The sequence below is a fragment of the Marmota flaviventris genome, chromosome 13 (assembly GCF_047511675.1).
Source record: "Marmota flaviventris isolate mMarFla1 chromosome 13, mMarFla1.hap1, whole genome shotgun sequence".
Classification (NCBI taxonomy): Eukaryota; Metazoa; Chordata; class Mammalia; order Rodentia; family Sciuridae; genus Marmota; species Marmota flaviventris.
This window is the reverse complement of record NC_092510.1, coordinates 34,069,330-34,083,874: the sequence shown is the minus strand read 5'-3', so window position 1 is coordinate 34,083,874 and position 14,545 is coordinate 34,069,330. Positions and strand designations below refer to the sequence as shown.

At 32.3% G+C, this 14,545-nt stretch overlaps 1 protein-coding gene across 2 annotated transcripts in view; it reads left to right on the top strand.

Annotated features, from left to right (window-relative positions):
* The window catches only part of Smc5 (structural maintenance of chromosomes 5), a 103,483-nt gene that overhangs the window by 50,091 nt on the left and 38,847 nt on the right, over positions 1-14,545 (top strand). For both annotated transcript variants that reach the window (XM_027940149.2, XM_027940148.2), the window contains exons 10-13: positions 1,775-1,929; positions 4,118-4,231; positions 12,074-12,168; positions 12,787-12,919. In XM_027940149.2, coding sequence (XP_027795950.1) covers positions 1,775-1,929; positions 4,118-4,231; positions 12,074-12,168; positions 12,787-12,919 — 497 coding nt within the window. The remainder of the gene's footprint in view (positions 1-1,774; positions 1,930-4,117; positions 4,232-12,073; positions 12,169-12,786; positions 12,920-14,545) is intronic.

The following is a 14,545-nucleotide window of genomic DNA, read 5'->3' as shown; positions in this document are numbered from 1 at the left end:
AAACACTTTTATGCTTTTAAAAGTTCTAGATGTGTATAGTTAAAAAGAACTAAAAGAAAAGGGTGATGCAACCCCTTTCCTACCTCCAGACCCACTCTCAAGAGTAAGCACTTTTAACTCTTGCAGTTTTTTGTAATAGACATCTTCATATATTCACCATATTCTTATCTCATTATCACTTGATTAATCAATTTTAGACATCATTTTTTGATAGTTATTTTGTAGATTTTAGCTCATAATACATCCCTAATTATTGTAATTTCTCAGATTATCTCTTTTGGGGGTTGGATACTCGGGTTGGACTCCGAGGCCCTCGACCACTGAGCCACATCCCCAGCTTTATTTTGTATTTTATTTAGAAACAGGGTCTCACTGAGTTGCTTGGCGCCTCGCCATTGCTGATGCTGACTTTGAACTTATGATTCTCCTGCCTGCCAAACAGCTGGGATTATAGGCATATACCACTGCGCCTGGCAATATGCCTGTTTCTGTGGCATTGAACAGTTGTCCATATTGTTTACATACACATTTTGTGATCTAAAATACTAGCACTGTGCTCCTGTCCTTGCTTCTCACATTCAAAACTCTCTCATCTATACTCCCATTTTTATATTTTCAAGGTTTGAAACATCTATTTTATTGAGAACCATAATTAAGTTTTATGTGTTCTATGGGTTAATTCTGGAAGTTTATAATACCAAGTATTGTTTAGTACAATAGTAAAACTTGTTCATAGCCATGCCAAGTAGTATATGATGGCTAAATTTCCTTTAATTCATAACTTTTTATAAGTTTTTAATTTACCTTTATGAATTTTCTTTCTTTCTTTTTTTATTTGGTACTGGATAGTAAACACAGGGGCACTTATTACAGTGCTATGATCTCCAGCCCTTCCTTTTGGGGTTGGGTGGGTGGGTACCAGGGATTGAACTCAGGGACACTCTACCACTGAACTACATCCCCAGCCCTATTTTGTATTTTATTTAGAGACATGGTCTCACTGACTTGTATTTGTAGAACCTCACTTTTTGCTGAGGCTGTCTTTGAACTCGCATTCCTCCTGCTTCAGCCTCCCAGACGCTGGGATTACAGGTGTGTGCCACTGCGCCCAGCCTATCCTTACTTTTTATTTTATTTTGACATAATGTCTTAATAAACTGCTGAGGGTTTCACTTAAAATGCTGGGTCTGGCCTCAAATTTGTAATTCTTCTGCCTCAGCCTCCTGAGTCACTTGGGTAACAGGCATGTGCCACTGTGCCCAGCTAATTTACGTTTTTTTTTTATTTTTTTTTTTAAACAGAAAACATTTTCTTTAGCATTTCCTTAAGTAAAGGGGAGAGTGCTATCTTTTCTTTCCTTGAATTCTGTAACATTTCATCCTGCTTCCACCTAAACTGGTAATTCTCAAAGCCTCCATCAGTATCTTATCATATGGGATTTCTTTCATACCTTTTCTATGTTGACTAAGCCTATTCCTCTATTTTGTGTGTGTGTGTATGTGTGTGTATATGAGTGTGTGTGTGTGTGTGTATCTTTTATGCCCTTACTTTGTTAGAGTACATTTGCAGATAACCTCCTAAGAAGAGATTTGGAAATTAATTCCAGACTCTTTGTATTTCTAAGAATATCTTTTAATTCTTTTTATCTCTTTTTCTTCATTTTGTTGTACGTATGATTATTCTATGTTAAAAATCATTTTTCTCTCAGAAATTATTAATAGATTGTTTCATTAATTAAAATTTTCAGAGAATCTACTTTGTTTTTCAATTTTAGATGTAGATGACCATATTCAACGTTTTGACAATCTTATGAATCAAAAGGAAGATAAGCTGAGACAGAGGTACCGGGACACTTATGATGCTGTTTTGTGGCTAAGAAATAACAGAGACAAATTTAAGCAAAGAGTTTGTGAGCCTATAATGCTTACGGTAAGAAAATTATTCATCTCAGTGACATCTTGTAGTTTTATTATTGTAATCATTGTGCATTTTTTGTTAATTTTTTAAAGAATTTTTAGTCCTGTTAACATACTGTTTTTTCTGTTATCAGGCTTCTGGCATCTTTGGTATTGGGCTAAATCCATAAATGAACTTTATAAAAGGCCCCTTGATCTATAATAGTAACAAGTATTACAAAACCTGCAAACTTTTTTCTAGTAAGAGGTGTAAACTAGAAGCTTACAGGCCAAGAATCCTGTATAAACTTAGTTTGGTTAGGCTGGTTATTACATTATAGCTTGTTTTAGATTTAAACCTGCTGAAGAATTGGAAAACTACTGTAAATAAAAACATTAATGAGGAACATGTGACAAGATGAACAAGAAATTGGCTGTTATTTAAAAGGACATTCTGGGGATTTTGAGAATAAAGCAAGTAGTTTATTGACATATTGTAGCCTTTATTGATTATTGTGGGTCATTAAGAACAGGTAAAGCTATATTTAGTAAATATGTAATAAGTTGTGGCTATGAATTTAATAGAATAATTTCTGAACTGTAAAATGATCAGTCTTATGTAAAAAAAATGAGAAAGTGACAAACTATATTCTTTGATAATGACATTTTAGTCGTTGACATATAAGCTCAAAACTTACCCCACAATGACTTAAGGATTATTTTGCTAGATAATTTATTTTAAAAAGAATTCACTGTAGGTCTTTTCAGGATTCATGAAAAGTTTGTTTTTTTTTTTTATCTATAACATATTTGCGTTATACTTTATTAAAAATCTTTTCATATATATATTTCATTCTTTTATAGTAACAAAATTAATATAGATGATGTATTCTCTTCTTGCTCAAGTATGTATTATTAAAATGTTTTTCCAGATCAAGAAGAGAATTTCTATTTTGAATGTAGACATTGTTTTGATTTATCTGATTAGGTTGGAAGGAAAATATGAGAAAAATATTGTCACCCTTGATATCTTATAATGCAAATATAATTGTCAACTGATTTTTATTAAAATGTTGACTTCAAAAAAATATTTCAGAACTTAATTAGATTTCTCATTCTCTTGTCATTTGATTTTCTAATCACATCATATTACTAGTTGGCATATACTTATATTTTAAACTATATTTGAATATTTAATACTTTGATTTTTCTTCCTTTATAGAGTAACCCTTCTTTCATAACATAACACCTCCCTCCATTGAATGTCCCCATACATACTTATTTAAGTCTTCAAGGCCTGCTTGAAATGCTTCTACCTTGATAGGCAAGATAGCAATATACAGACTTCGTCATGTACCTCACCAATTAGCAATCTATTTACATAATTTATTTCTAATAATTCCAATGTAGAGTTACAGAAGTGTAGAAGGGTTCATTTACAGATGAGGCAAAAGATGAAAATTTATGAAGATACTGATGGGTGAAAGTAAATTATTTTTTTATAGTGGAATACTATTGAGCCATTAAAAATACTGCTGTAGGTTTCTAATTAATAACATAAGAGGAAATTTATGGCATGATAATTTTAAAACAAGATATAGAATAGAATGTATAGAAAATTTTAGGGCTGGACTCTTCTTGTGATAGTTTGTTTTCTCTGACATATCTTAATATTTTCCATAAAATTGAAATACACATGGCAGAAATGCCTAGTTAATTAATTTTTAAAGATGTTTGTAAGTTTATGCTATGGTGGTGTAAACCTAGGTTTCCAATAGTTTCATAAAGTTTTACTCTTTGGTTCTTTGTGTTTTATTATCTATCAGCTATTGCCATATATAATTTGAAGTTCTCTTGAAGATTAAGAAGAAAAATATTAAAATCTTGGGAAAAGAGAAATATTTCAACTCTTAAGTCATAATCTAAGACTGTTTCAAATGTTTTCAATGAGTTGACCAGAAAAAAACTAAAGTTATCTCTTTATAGCATCAAAATTAATATGCATTAGGTACTATTTAAATCTTGGCTTCTGTTTAAGTATGTATTGATTGTTTCTTGGTAACAGACTAGATTTTTTAAAAGACTGTTCTGTACCCAGTCATTTTTTCTTGTCTTTCTTTTCTCAAGTATGAATCTGAGGAAATAAAGATATTCAATATAAATATGTTCTAATAATCAAGGGGTTCCATGAAGATCAGCTTTTTTCTTTTTGTTTTGTTTAGATCAATATGAAAGACAATAAAAATGCCAAATATATTGAAAATCATATTCCATCAAATGACTTGAGAGCCTTTGTGTTCGAAAGTCAAGAAGATATGGAGGTTTTCCTCAGAGAGGTAAGTACTAACCAGTGTAGCACATGTAACATTTGTCTTTCAGTGCTACAATATTTAATTATAGAGCAAAAAGTAGTAGCTATTTTTTTTTGCTAGGAGTTTTGTGTAAAATTACTAAGTTTTGCTAATTTATTTCTTTTTTTGTCATTATAAGTGATAAGTTTGACTTTTTGTTTTATTGATTTGTTTTTTGTGGTACTGAGGATCAAACCCAGGATCTTACACATGCTAGGCAAATGCTCTACCACACTTGAGTTATACCCCATCCCAATAAATTTGTTTTATAAAAGGCAAACAGCACATAATTTCACCTGTAACATATTTTGAAATTAGTTTGAAAAGTAATTCTGTCAGATTCAAAGAGAAACATGACCTTAGGTTTTGGTCATCCATTTTTGAGCATGTATTTAGATAAAGTCAGTCTTTCTTTGAAGGTGAAATCAATATTTTTATATTTTATACGCTGTATTATATATTATATAGTTAGGTACATATGATTTTGTTTTACAGCTTATATATTATCAACTATATATTGTTATTATCAGTAAGATTTAATTTCCCTTTTTTATTACTTTATCTTTTTAAAAAATGCTTGTTAAGCAAATTCTTATCAATAAAAGATACTTTAAAATGTTGTTACATCAAAAAATAAAATAAAGTAAAATGCTCGTAAAGCTTGGTTTAGATTATCTTTTTTGGTCTTGTTTAAACCTTTGTTAATTTAAGTGAGGACAGTACCCTAGATCAGCCCAAGCAGTCCCCTATATCTGTGGTATACAAATGCTTGGAAAGAATCCTTAACTTTCTTTGGCTTTTATCATATTGCCCTACTTCTGGTTCAGTAGTTGGCAGAGAATGAACATAAAGGTAAGTGGATTTAAAAATGTGTGTGTGTGTGTGTGTGTGTGTGTGTGTGTGTGTTTGTTTATGTTTTATATACATATATAAAATTATAAAATGGCTTCCAAATTATTGAACATCTATGTATGTTAAAACTGTTTCAAGCCTGACTATAGAATTATTGATCTTACATCAGAGTGCACTGAAAGAGCCAGTTATTAGAGTTATATATCTGTAAGACATGATATACTGTAAAGTCATATAATAAGGTTTAATTAGATGACCAACTTAGCTTGCACTGAGTGTCTTGTGTCAAAAGTTTATGTTGCCTGTACACTGAGGATTTGAACTATGTTCTAATACTGTGAGAATACTAGGCACCCTCTATATCCCCAGCCAGAACTTTTTTTTTTCTGTTGTGCTTATAACAATTATCTTTCCATAGCTACTTATCAGGTAGGACCAGAACTTTCTCATACATATAATTTTTTGTGAGTATGTTAAATTGTGAAGTTTATTCTGTATAACTTTATCCTGTAATTATATCTACTAGAGTACCATTTCTCATCCCTCTGTAATTTACAAACAGTAGTCACAATTTTTTCCATTTCTCCATACTATCATGTGCTACCTTCACAAGTTCTACAAAGTCTGGGTCCTGCCTATAATATCAGTTACTGTTTTTCTTTAAGTCACCTGAATATTTGTTATCCAAACAAAGTATTCTAAAAGAAAGTATATCACTATGAAATTAGAAACCAAATATTTTGTACAACAGTAAGAAAATAAAAACAATGTTAGTAAATTCTAGACCTGTACTGGTGCTTGCTGAAAGCATGTACTATGTTTAAAAAGAGGTAACAGGGAATTAAGGACATGTTGACAACTACAGCTTTCTCGTTGATATAATTAGAAATATTGAAATAGAATTGAAAATAAAATTACTTTCTCACTGTGTTATTCAGTTTTATTTAAAATAACCATTAAAAGAATAGATTTTTCAAAACTTTATGAACTTTATATACTAGCATTAATGATAGATTAACTCACAGCCAGTATTCTTTCATTTTACTTCCACTCCTTTATTGATTTTTAAAATAATTTTTATTTTGATGATTTTAGACTTACAGAAAAGCTATAAGAGTAGTAGATGGAATTTTTGTATTCCCGTTTTCCAGATTGACTATTTATATTTTGCCCTGTTTGTTTTATTGTTTCTCCATTGCAAAGTACAGTCAGTTGTGTTACAATACAAGATATACATTTTTTAAAATCACGGTGTTAGCTGGGTTCAGTGGCATATACCTGTAATCCCAGTGGCTTGGGTGCCTGAGGCAGGAGGATTGCAGGTTTGAAACCAGCCTCAACAGTTTAGTAAGGCTCTAAGCCACCTAGTGAAACCTGTCTAAAAAGTCACTTTGCTGTGCAGAATGTGCAGTAAAATCCCACAGGGCTTATGGAAGGGAAAGGGTTAGGATATAGTTTTCAAATTTTTTTATGATGGATTTAAAAAAATGAACCTAGTAAAAATGGTAGCACAGTTTTACATGTTAAATTATTAATATACAAATAACAGAAGTAGGATGCTTCGTTTTGAAAAAGACCTGAGCCTTAGAACTGTGCAACTTGTGAGTTAATATTGACTAAAACAATTTTAAATTGGTTATCTGAAATTGGATGAAAAGTTGTAACTGCAAATATAGGTGGGTGTGGCTTAAAACACATGTTGAACTGAGGTGGCTTGTTGATGTTTAAAGGGGTGTGAATGTGTGTGTTCAGTTATGCAATACAAGATATACGACACTTGGTTCAGTGGGATGCAGTTTTCTGCATTCACTTGCAGATAACCTTTTGTTTCTTTCTGTATGAAATTGCATGTTAGTAAATGTGAATTTCATATAGTACTCAAATTGTCTCCTAATATATCAGTTGCTTAGAACAAATTTGTTACACATTAAATTATTAATATACAAATAAAATTGTATATTTTATACAATAAGTATAGCAAAACTGATTATTTTTCCTTTTAATTATTTTTCCTTATAATTTCTTTTTGAGACAATAAATATCTTGTCTCTCATGAAACTGCCTAGTAGGTTTAAGTTCCATTAATAAGGGACTGGAGATTGTTTAGCATGCACAAGGCCCTATGTAAGATTTCCCCCAAACCACAAAAAATGATAACAATAGCAGTAATTTGTTTTTAAAAGAACTATTTATGAGTCTAACTCAATCTTTCCTTCAAAGTTTACTAGCTGGCATTCTACTAAAAGAGCTTTTTCTCCATTTATTTATATTTATTTATTTACTATATTGGTATAGACCCAGAGAATTTTATGAATTATCAATTACTGTCTTTTTGTGGGGGTGAGGGTACCAGGGATTGAACTCAGGGGCTCTCAACCACTGAGCCACATCCCCAGCCCTATTTTGCATTTTATTTAGAGACAGGGTCTCACTGAGTTGCTTATTTAGCACCTTGCTTTTGCTGAAGCTGGCTTTTGAACTCGAAATTCACCTCTCTCAGCCTCCTGAGCCACTGGGATTACAGGCATGCTCCACTGTGCATGGCCATTACTATATCATTTTAATGCTCAAATTGTCCCAGATTTGGCCAGTGAAAACTTAGATTGACTCCTGTGTCCTATGGATATGTTGTCATCATATTTTCAGCATTTCTTATTTTATTGCCTTATTGAATGGCTCATCTTGAACATATCCTGCATAACTATTCCTTTTCCCAAAGACCCTAGTTGCTTTTAGAAACCAAGACCTAGGAACTAGTTATTTTCATTGTTGCTGGTGTCTCATTGCTTCTAAGTCCTTGCATGCAAACCTGCATATCTACTTATTTCTTTATTTGTCTAGAGAGCTAAATGTACCTTGAGTTCACACTGCTGTTTTCATTTGGCAATGTTGCATTAGTGGGTACTCTCTAATTTTTTTTTAATATTTATTATTTCTTTCTGTATTAATGAAAAGCATAGCACCCCATATGTATTTACTCATTTTTCAAACTTAGAATGCTCTGAAAGTAGTTTCAGAATTGCTAATCTGGGCTATTATGAAATATTCTCTGTTCTACTGTCCCACCATGCCTCTCACACATCTTTCAGCATCTTTTGTTAAATATATATTTTAATGTATAAAAGTAAACATTGTTTTTGATTATTGAATATGGATTTCTAAAATTCATTTTATAATTGTTTATTGCTAGTACACAGACATAAAATTGGTTTTTTATATTAACCTTGTATCCTGTGACACTGTTACATTCACTTACTGAATTCTAATAGTTGCTTTATAAATTGTATCTACTGAGATGATCATATGGCTTTTGTACTTATTGTAATAATATGATAGATTGGATTGGTAGATTTTAGAGTGTTGTGTTATTCTGACATTCCTGGAATTAACTCTGCATGGTCATGTAACCATATATTGCTGAATTCTGTCTATGAAAAATATTTTTGCATTTGTATTTATGAGTGATAATAATTTATAGTCTTTTTGTCAGGTTTTGCAGTGAGAGTATGGCATAAAAATGATTTTGCAAGCGTGTTTCCTCTTTTTTCTGCCAAGTTTTGGTGTTGACTGTTTTATGGCATTTATCAGTGAAGATATCAGAATCTGGAGCTATCTTTGAAATTTTTATAGAAAACTCAATTTCACTAATAAGTGTAAATATTATTCTATATTTTTTATTCTCATTTCAAAGGAATTTTTTCTATTTTAATTAAGATGTTCATGTTTCTGGCATAAACTGTTACATAACGTTATCTTTTTAATATTGCCAGGATCTTTTACCAATAAACCTGTCAGTGAATTTTTCATTTTAGATACTTCATATTTTAGTTCTAGAATTTCTATTTAATTTTTTTTTTATTTCTTTGTCTGCTAAAGGTCTCTGTTCATTCATTATGATGATAGTTTTCTTACATCATACCTGCTTTAAAGTTTTTACCTGCATCAAGAATACAGATAATAGTAATGCTGGTGAGGATGTGGGCATGGGGAGAACATTTATACACTGTTGATAGCATTGTAAATAAGTATAACTGCTATGGAAATTAGTATGGAGGTTCCTTAAAAGTCTAGGAATGGTACCACCATATTACCCAGCTCTACCACCTTCTTGGTATTCAAATGGATTAAAGTCAGCGTGATAAACAGCAATAAATGCATACCCGTGTTTATAACGGCACAGTTCATGATGGCCACAACATGAAATCAACCTAAGCGTCCATCAATGAACAGATAAAGAAAATACTCATAGTGGACTTTGCTATCAAGAATGAAATTATGTCATTTGTAGGAAAATGGGCAGAACTTGAGATCATTATGTTAAGCAAAATAAGCCAGACTCAGAAAGTCAAGGGCCATATGTTTTCTCTCATGTAGATTAGAAGACCAGGGGTTGTGTAGTGGGGAATGAAATTGGCCAAGTTATGTTGTGTGCAAGTGTGAGTATAAAACAGTGAAAACCCCATTATTAATGTACAATTGTAAAGCATCAATAAGAACAAATAAAAAAAGAAAAAACATAATATGAATAATTTTGAAAATTGTTTAAATTTATATTATGGCCCAGAATATGAATAATTTTGGTAAGCCTGTGTACTTCATATATGCATTTTGATATTTTTAGAATTACACACACACACACACACACACATTCCTATACAGATATATAACCATAAGCACATATTCAAATGTTAGTAACTAAAATCTTCCATAAACTTACTGATAGTTTCCCAGTTTTCCGTTTGCTTAATCAACTACTGAGAGAAGTATGTGAAAATCTCCTCTTATGATTTGAACTTTATCTGTGTCGCTTTTAGTTCAGTCACTCTTTGGATGCATTTTGAAGCTATGTTATTAGGTACATGCACATTTAGTGAGAAAACTATAACATTTCCCTCTCATAACATTTCTTCATTTAAGTCTCCTTTGTCTGGTATTTGTAAAACTATATTCGCTTCCATTTTTTAGCATTTATATGATATAATTTTGTCTGTTCTTCTCTTTACCATCTATCATAGCCTACATTACCAATTGTAATTTTTTATCTTTCTCCTTTTCTGTGTATACTGAATCAAAATAGAATTTGATTTTTTTATAATTTACTAAATAAAAATAATTGTCCAATTTTGTCTCTTGAACATTATGTTAAGCTTACCTTTCTTTATTGGTTTTCAGGAATTCAAAAATAGTACGTAAAATAGTCCAGTAAACATATCAGGAAGCTTCCTAGAAAACCCTCACTGAAATGTTATTATATTCATTGTGAGTGAATTTTACTAGTTGAACTTATAAGACAATGTTAGGGCTGGGGATGTGGCTCAAGCGGTAGCACGCTCGCCTGACATGCACGGGGCACTGGGTTCGATCCTCAGCACCACATAAAAATAAAATAAAGATGTTCTGTCCACCGAAAAACTAAAAAATAAATATTAAAAATTCTCTCTCTCTCTCTCAAAAAAAAAGGGGGGGGGGAGACAATGTTATTTTCTTTATTTCCAAGTTTCTCTCATCAACTGTTAGGATTTTGAAATCAGATTGAAACAAGCATGAATTGAGAATTGAGTGTTCAACTCTGTAGTCAGTAGGAAGAAATTTCCCAGTAATGTAGAATTAGAACAAGAGCATTGCTAGTATCAGAAAAATGAAATCTTAAGATTATGGGAGGAGGCTGGGGATATGGCTCAAGTAGTAGCGCACTCGCCTGGCATGCGTGAGGCACTGGGTTCGATCTTCAGCACCACATAAAAATAAAATAAAGATATTTTGTCTACCTAAAGCTAAAAAATAAATATTTTTTTTAAAAAAGATTATGGGAGAAGAAATAGTTATTTGAATTTATTTCCAGAAAGTTAAATAATCAAGTGAACATATTGTCAAAGAGTAATAAGTACAGAATTATATGTTTGTGTGTTTTATTTTGAAAAATTAAATACTAAAATAGTCATATATGTATATATATGTATCTATGTATATATGAAATGAAATCTTAAGATTATGGGAGGAGAAATAGTTATTTGAATTTATATACACACGTAATCTCTTCACTATTTGTTTTCTTGACTATGGTAGATAATGTAAAGACTGGATTCATCTGTCTTATTCTAAAGAGATTAACAGACAATTAACGTAGTTGAACTCTAAACTCTATCCCATGCAATGGGCAGCAATTGAAATCTACATGCAGTTTTTTCAGCCTTCCACTTGTTGCTTTATTCCAGCCCCCTGGAATTTTTCATCCCTTTATAGTTTAAGGGTCAATCAAGGATTTAAACAGGAGTTTATATGCAAATTTTGAACCTTCTTTCTTTGCAACACTCTCCTTCTAAGAATTTGTAGCCATTCTAGTTACCCCAAAACTCCATCCTATGATTCCTACAGCAACAAAACTACAGCTTTCTACCTGAATTTTATTCCCATTCCTGTGCTCCAGATTGGGGATTACCCTGAAACCACATAAGCACAAATTTCAGTACTTTTCTTCTCTTCTGAGTATCAACTTTCCTCCAGCCTCTGTTTTTCCAATGTCTTCATATGATTGGTTTTTGAGGGGGAACTGGGGATTGAACTCAGGGCACTTGACTTCTGAGCCACACCCCCAGCCCTATTTTGTATTTTATTTAGAGACAAGCTCTCACTGCTTTGCTTAGTGCCTCACTTTTGCTGAAGCTGGCTTTGAACTCACGATACTCCTGTCTCAGCCTCCTGAGCTGCTGGGATTACAGGTGCCACTGAGCTGGCCGTATGATTGTTTTTAAAATCTAGTCCAGAATTTGTAATAATTATTTGTAGAAAGGTTAGCCCAATACTTTGTAACCTGCCATTAACAGAAGCAATACTATTAAGTATCATCAAACATCCAGTGTTCTGCTTTTTTCCTGATTATCCCATGAATGACAGTAGCAATATAGCAACTTGAAAAATCATTTCAATTGAGAATACATGATAATTAAGATAATACTTTCTTTTCCCTATATCCAGGTTCGTGACAATAAAAAGTTAAGAGTAAATGCTGTTATTGCTCCCAAGAGTTCATATGCAGACAAAGCACCTTCAAGGTCTCTGAATGAACTAAAGTAAGTTGTGAAAATATTGTTACAACTAATTTGAATATTGAATAATCTTAAATATATTTTGATTATCTCCTTGTCACATAATATGTTTGATGTAAGCTGTACTATTCTCTTGTAGAATATCTACTGAAGTCTAAAATATGGAAGAAGTTAGGCCCAGGAATATATCATGTGGCATAGTGTGTGATGAAAGTGATAATTTAAATCAGTGGGATAATACTGGACTGTTTAATGGAAAATGCTAAATATCTTTTATTAAAGATGCAAGATAAGAGTTGGTTAGGTATTGGGAAAATTAAATGGTAAATCATTTTATAATACAGAAATAATTTCCAGAATGACTAAATGTAAATATTGCAGTAATGAACAATTATAAGTGAATATCTTAACTCTGGATATAAGTTGACATTCTAAAGGTAAGAACAATAGAAGAAACAACAAAAGAATACTTTGATTGTTTCTAATAAACTTAAACTTCTCTGACAAGGAAGTAAATAATACTAAGTGGTTTTAAAATGTTTGAAAAAAAAGGAATTCCTCTTCCATTGTTGAAATAATTTGTAGTTTTAACAATCAAAATTTTTAAATGTTCTTTTGAAAAATCAGTACTTTTCCTTTCAGACAATATGGATTTTTCTCCTATTTGCGAGAGTTATTTGATGCACCTGATCCTGTAATGAGTTACCTTTGTTGCCAGTATCATATTCATGAAGTTCCTGTGGGAACTGAAAGAACCAGGGAAAGAATTGAACGGGTAAGAAAAGTATTGAATCGTTACCGAAACAAAGTTTCATTGAAACTTCTTAGTTTAAAATAAAGCAAGACCAAGCACAGTGGCACATACCTCTAATTCCAGTGACTTGGGAGGCTGAGACAGGAGGATCACAAACTCAAGACTAGCCTTAACAATTTAGCAAGGTCCTAAGTAATTTAATTAGTAAGACCCTGTCTCAAAAGAAAAGAGGCTTGGGGAACAGGTTTTTTTGTACCACCATATTAATGTTGCCATATTAATACTGTATATAAACTTCTGGGAACCTAATTGCTATTTATAATACTGAGTTCATTTTATAACAGTCAGTATAGAAGTATTCTTCAGATCATTCATGATGGGTAATCATTCATTTGGGGCTCTGTATACTTCACTAATAGAAGATAGAAGTGAGGGATTGAACAGACACTTCACAGAAGAAGAAATATGATACTCAACAAATATATGAAAAAAATGTTCAACATCACTAGCAATTAGAGAAATGCAAATTAACACTACACTGAGATTTCATCTCACTCCAGTCAGAATGGCAATTATCAAGAATATAAGTAACAGTAAATGTTGGTGAGGATTTTGGGAAAAGGTATACTCATACATTGCTAGGGGGACTGCAAATCAGTGCAACCACTATCACTATGGAAGGCACTGTTGGAGATTCCTCAGAAAACATGGAATGGAATCACCATTTGGCCCAGTTATCTCACTCCTTGGCATATGCCCAAAGGACTTAAAATCAGTATAGTATGGTGAAATGGTCACATCAGTGTTATAGCAGCTCAGTTCACAATATCTAAACTATGGAACGAACCTAGGTGCCTTTCAGCAGATGAATGGATAAAGAAAATGTGGTACATATACACAATGGAATACTACTTGACCATAAAGAAGAATGGAATTATGGCATTTGCCAGTATATAAATGAAACTGGAGACTTATCATGCTAAATGAAATAAGACAGTCCCTAAAAACCAAAGGCCAAATTTCTCTCTGTTATGTGGATGCTGACCCAAAATAGGTGGTGGGGAGGGAGGAGTGGAGGTTCACCAAATTGGGTGGGGGAAATGGGGGGAAAGAAGGGGAGTGGGAAAGGGAAAAACAGTAGAATGAATTTGGACATAACTTACCTTTGTCATATATGAATACATAACTAGTGTAACTTCATATCATGTACAACCCACAAGAATGGGATATTATACTCCTTTTATGTATGACATGTCAAAATACATTTTACTGTCATGTGTAACTAAAAAGAACAAATAAATAAAATATATATAAAAAAAGAAGTGAGGGCCCTGGAAAAAAGTTAAAAAGAAAGAAATGAGAATCCTTAGATGGGTGCAGTGATGCATTCCTGTAATACCAGGATTGCTTGTGGGGGGGGGGGGGGGTGAGGCAGGCAGATTACAAATTCAAGGCCAGCCTGGGCAATTTAGTGAAACATTGTCTAAAAATAAAATAAAGAACAGGGCTGGGATGTAGCTCAGTGGTAGAGTTATTACCTAGGATGCATAAAGCTCTGAATTCAGTCCTCAGGACCACAAAAACAAAAAGAAGGAAAAAAGAAAAGGGCCCTTACTCATTTCGCAAAAAAAAAGAGTGCTTGTACCA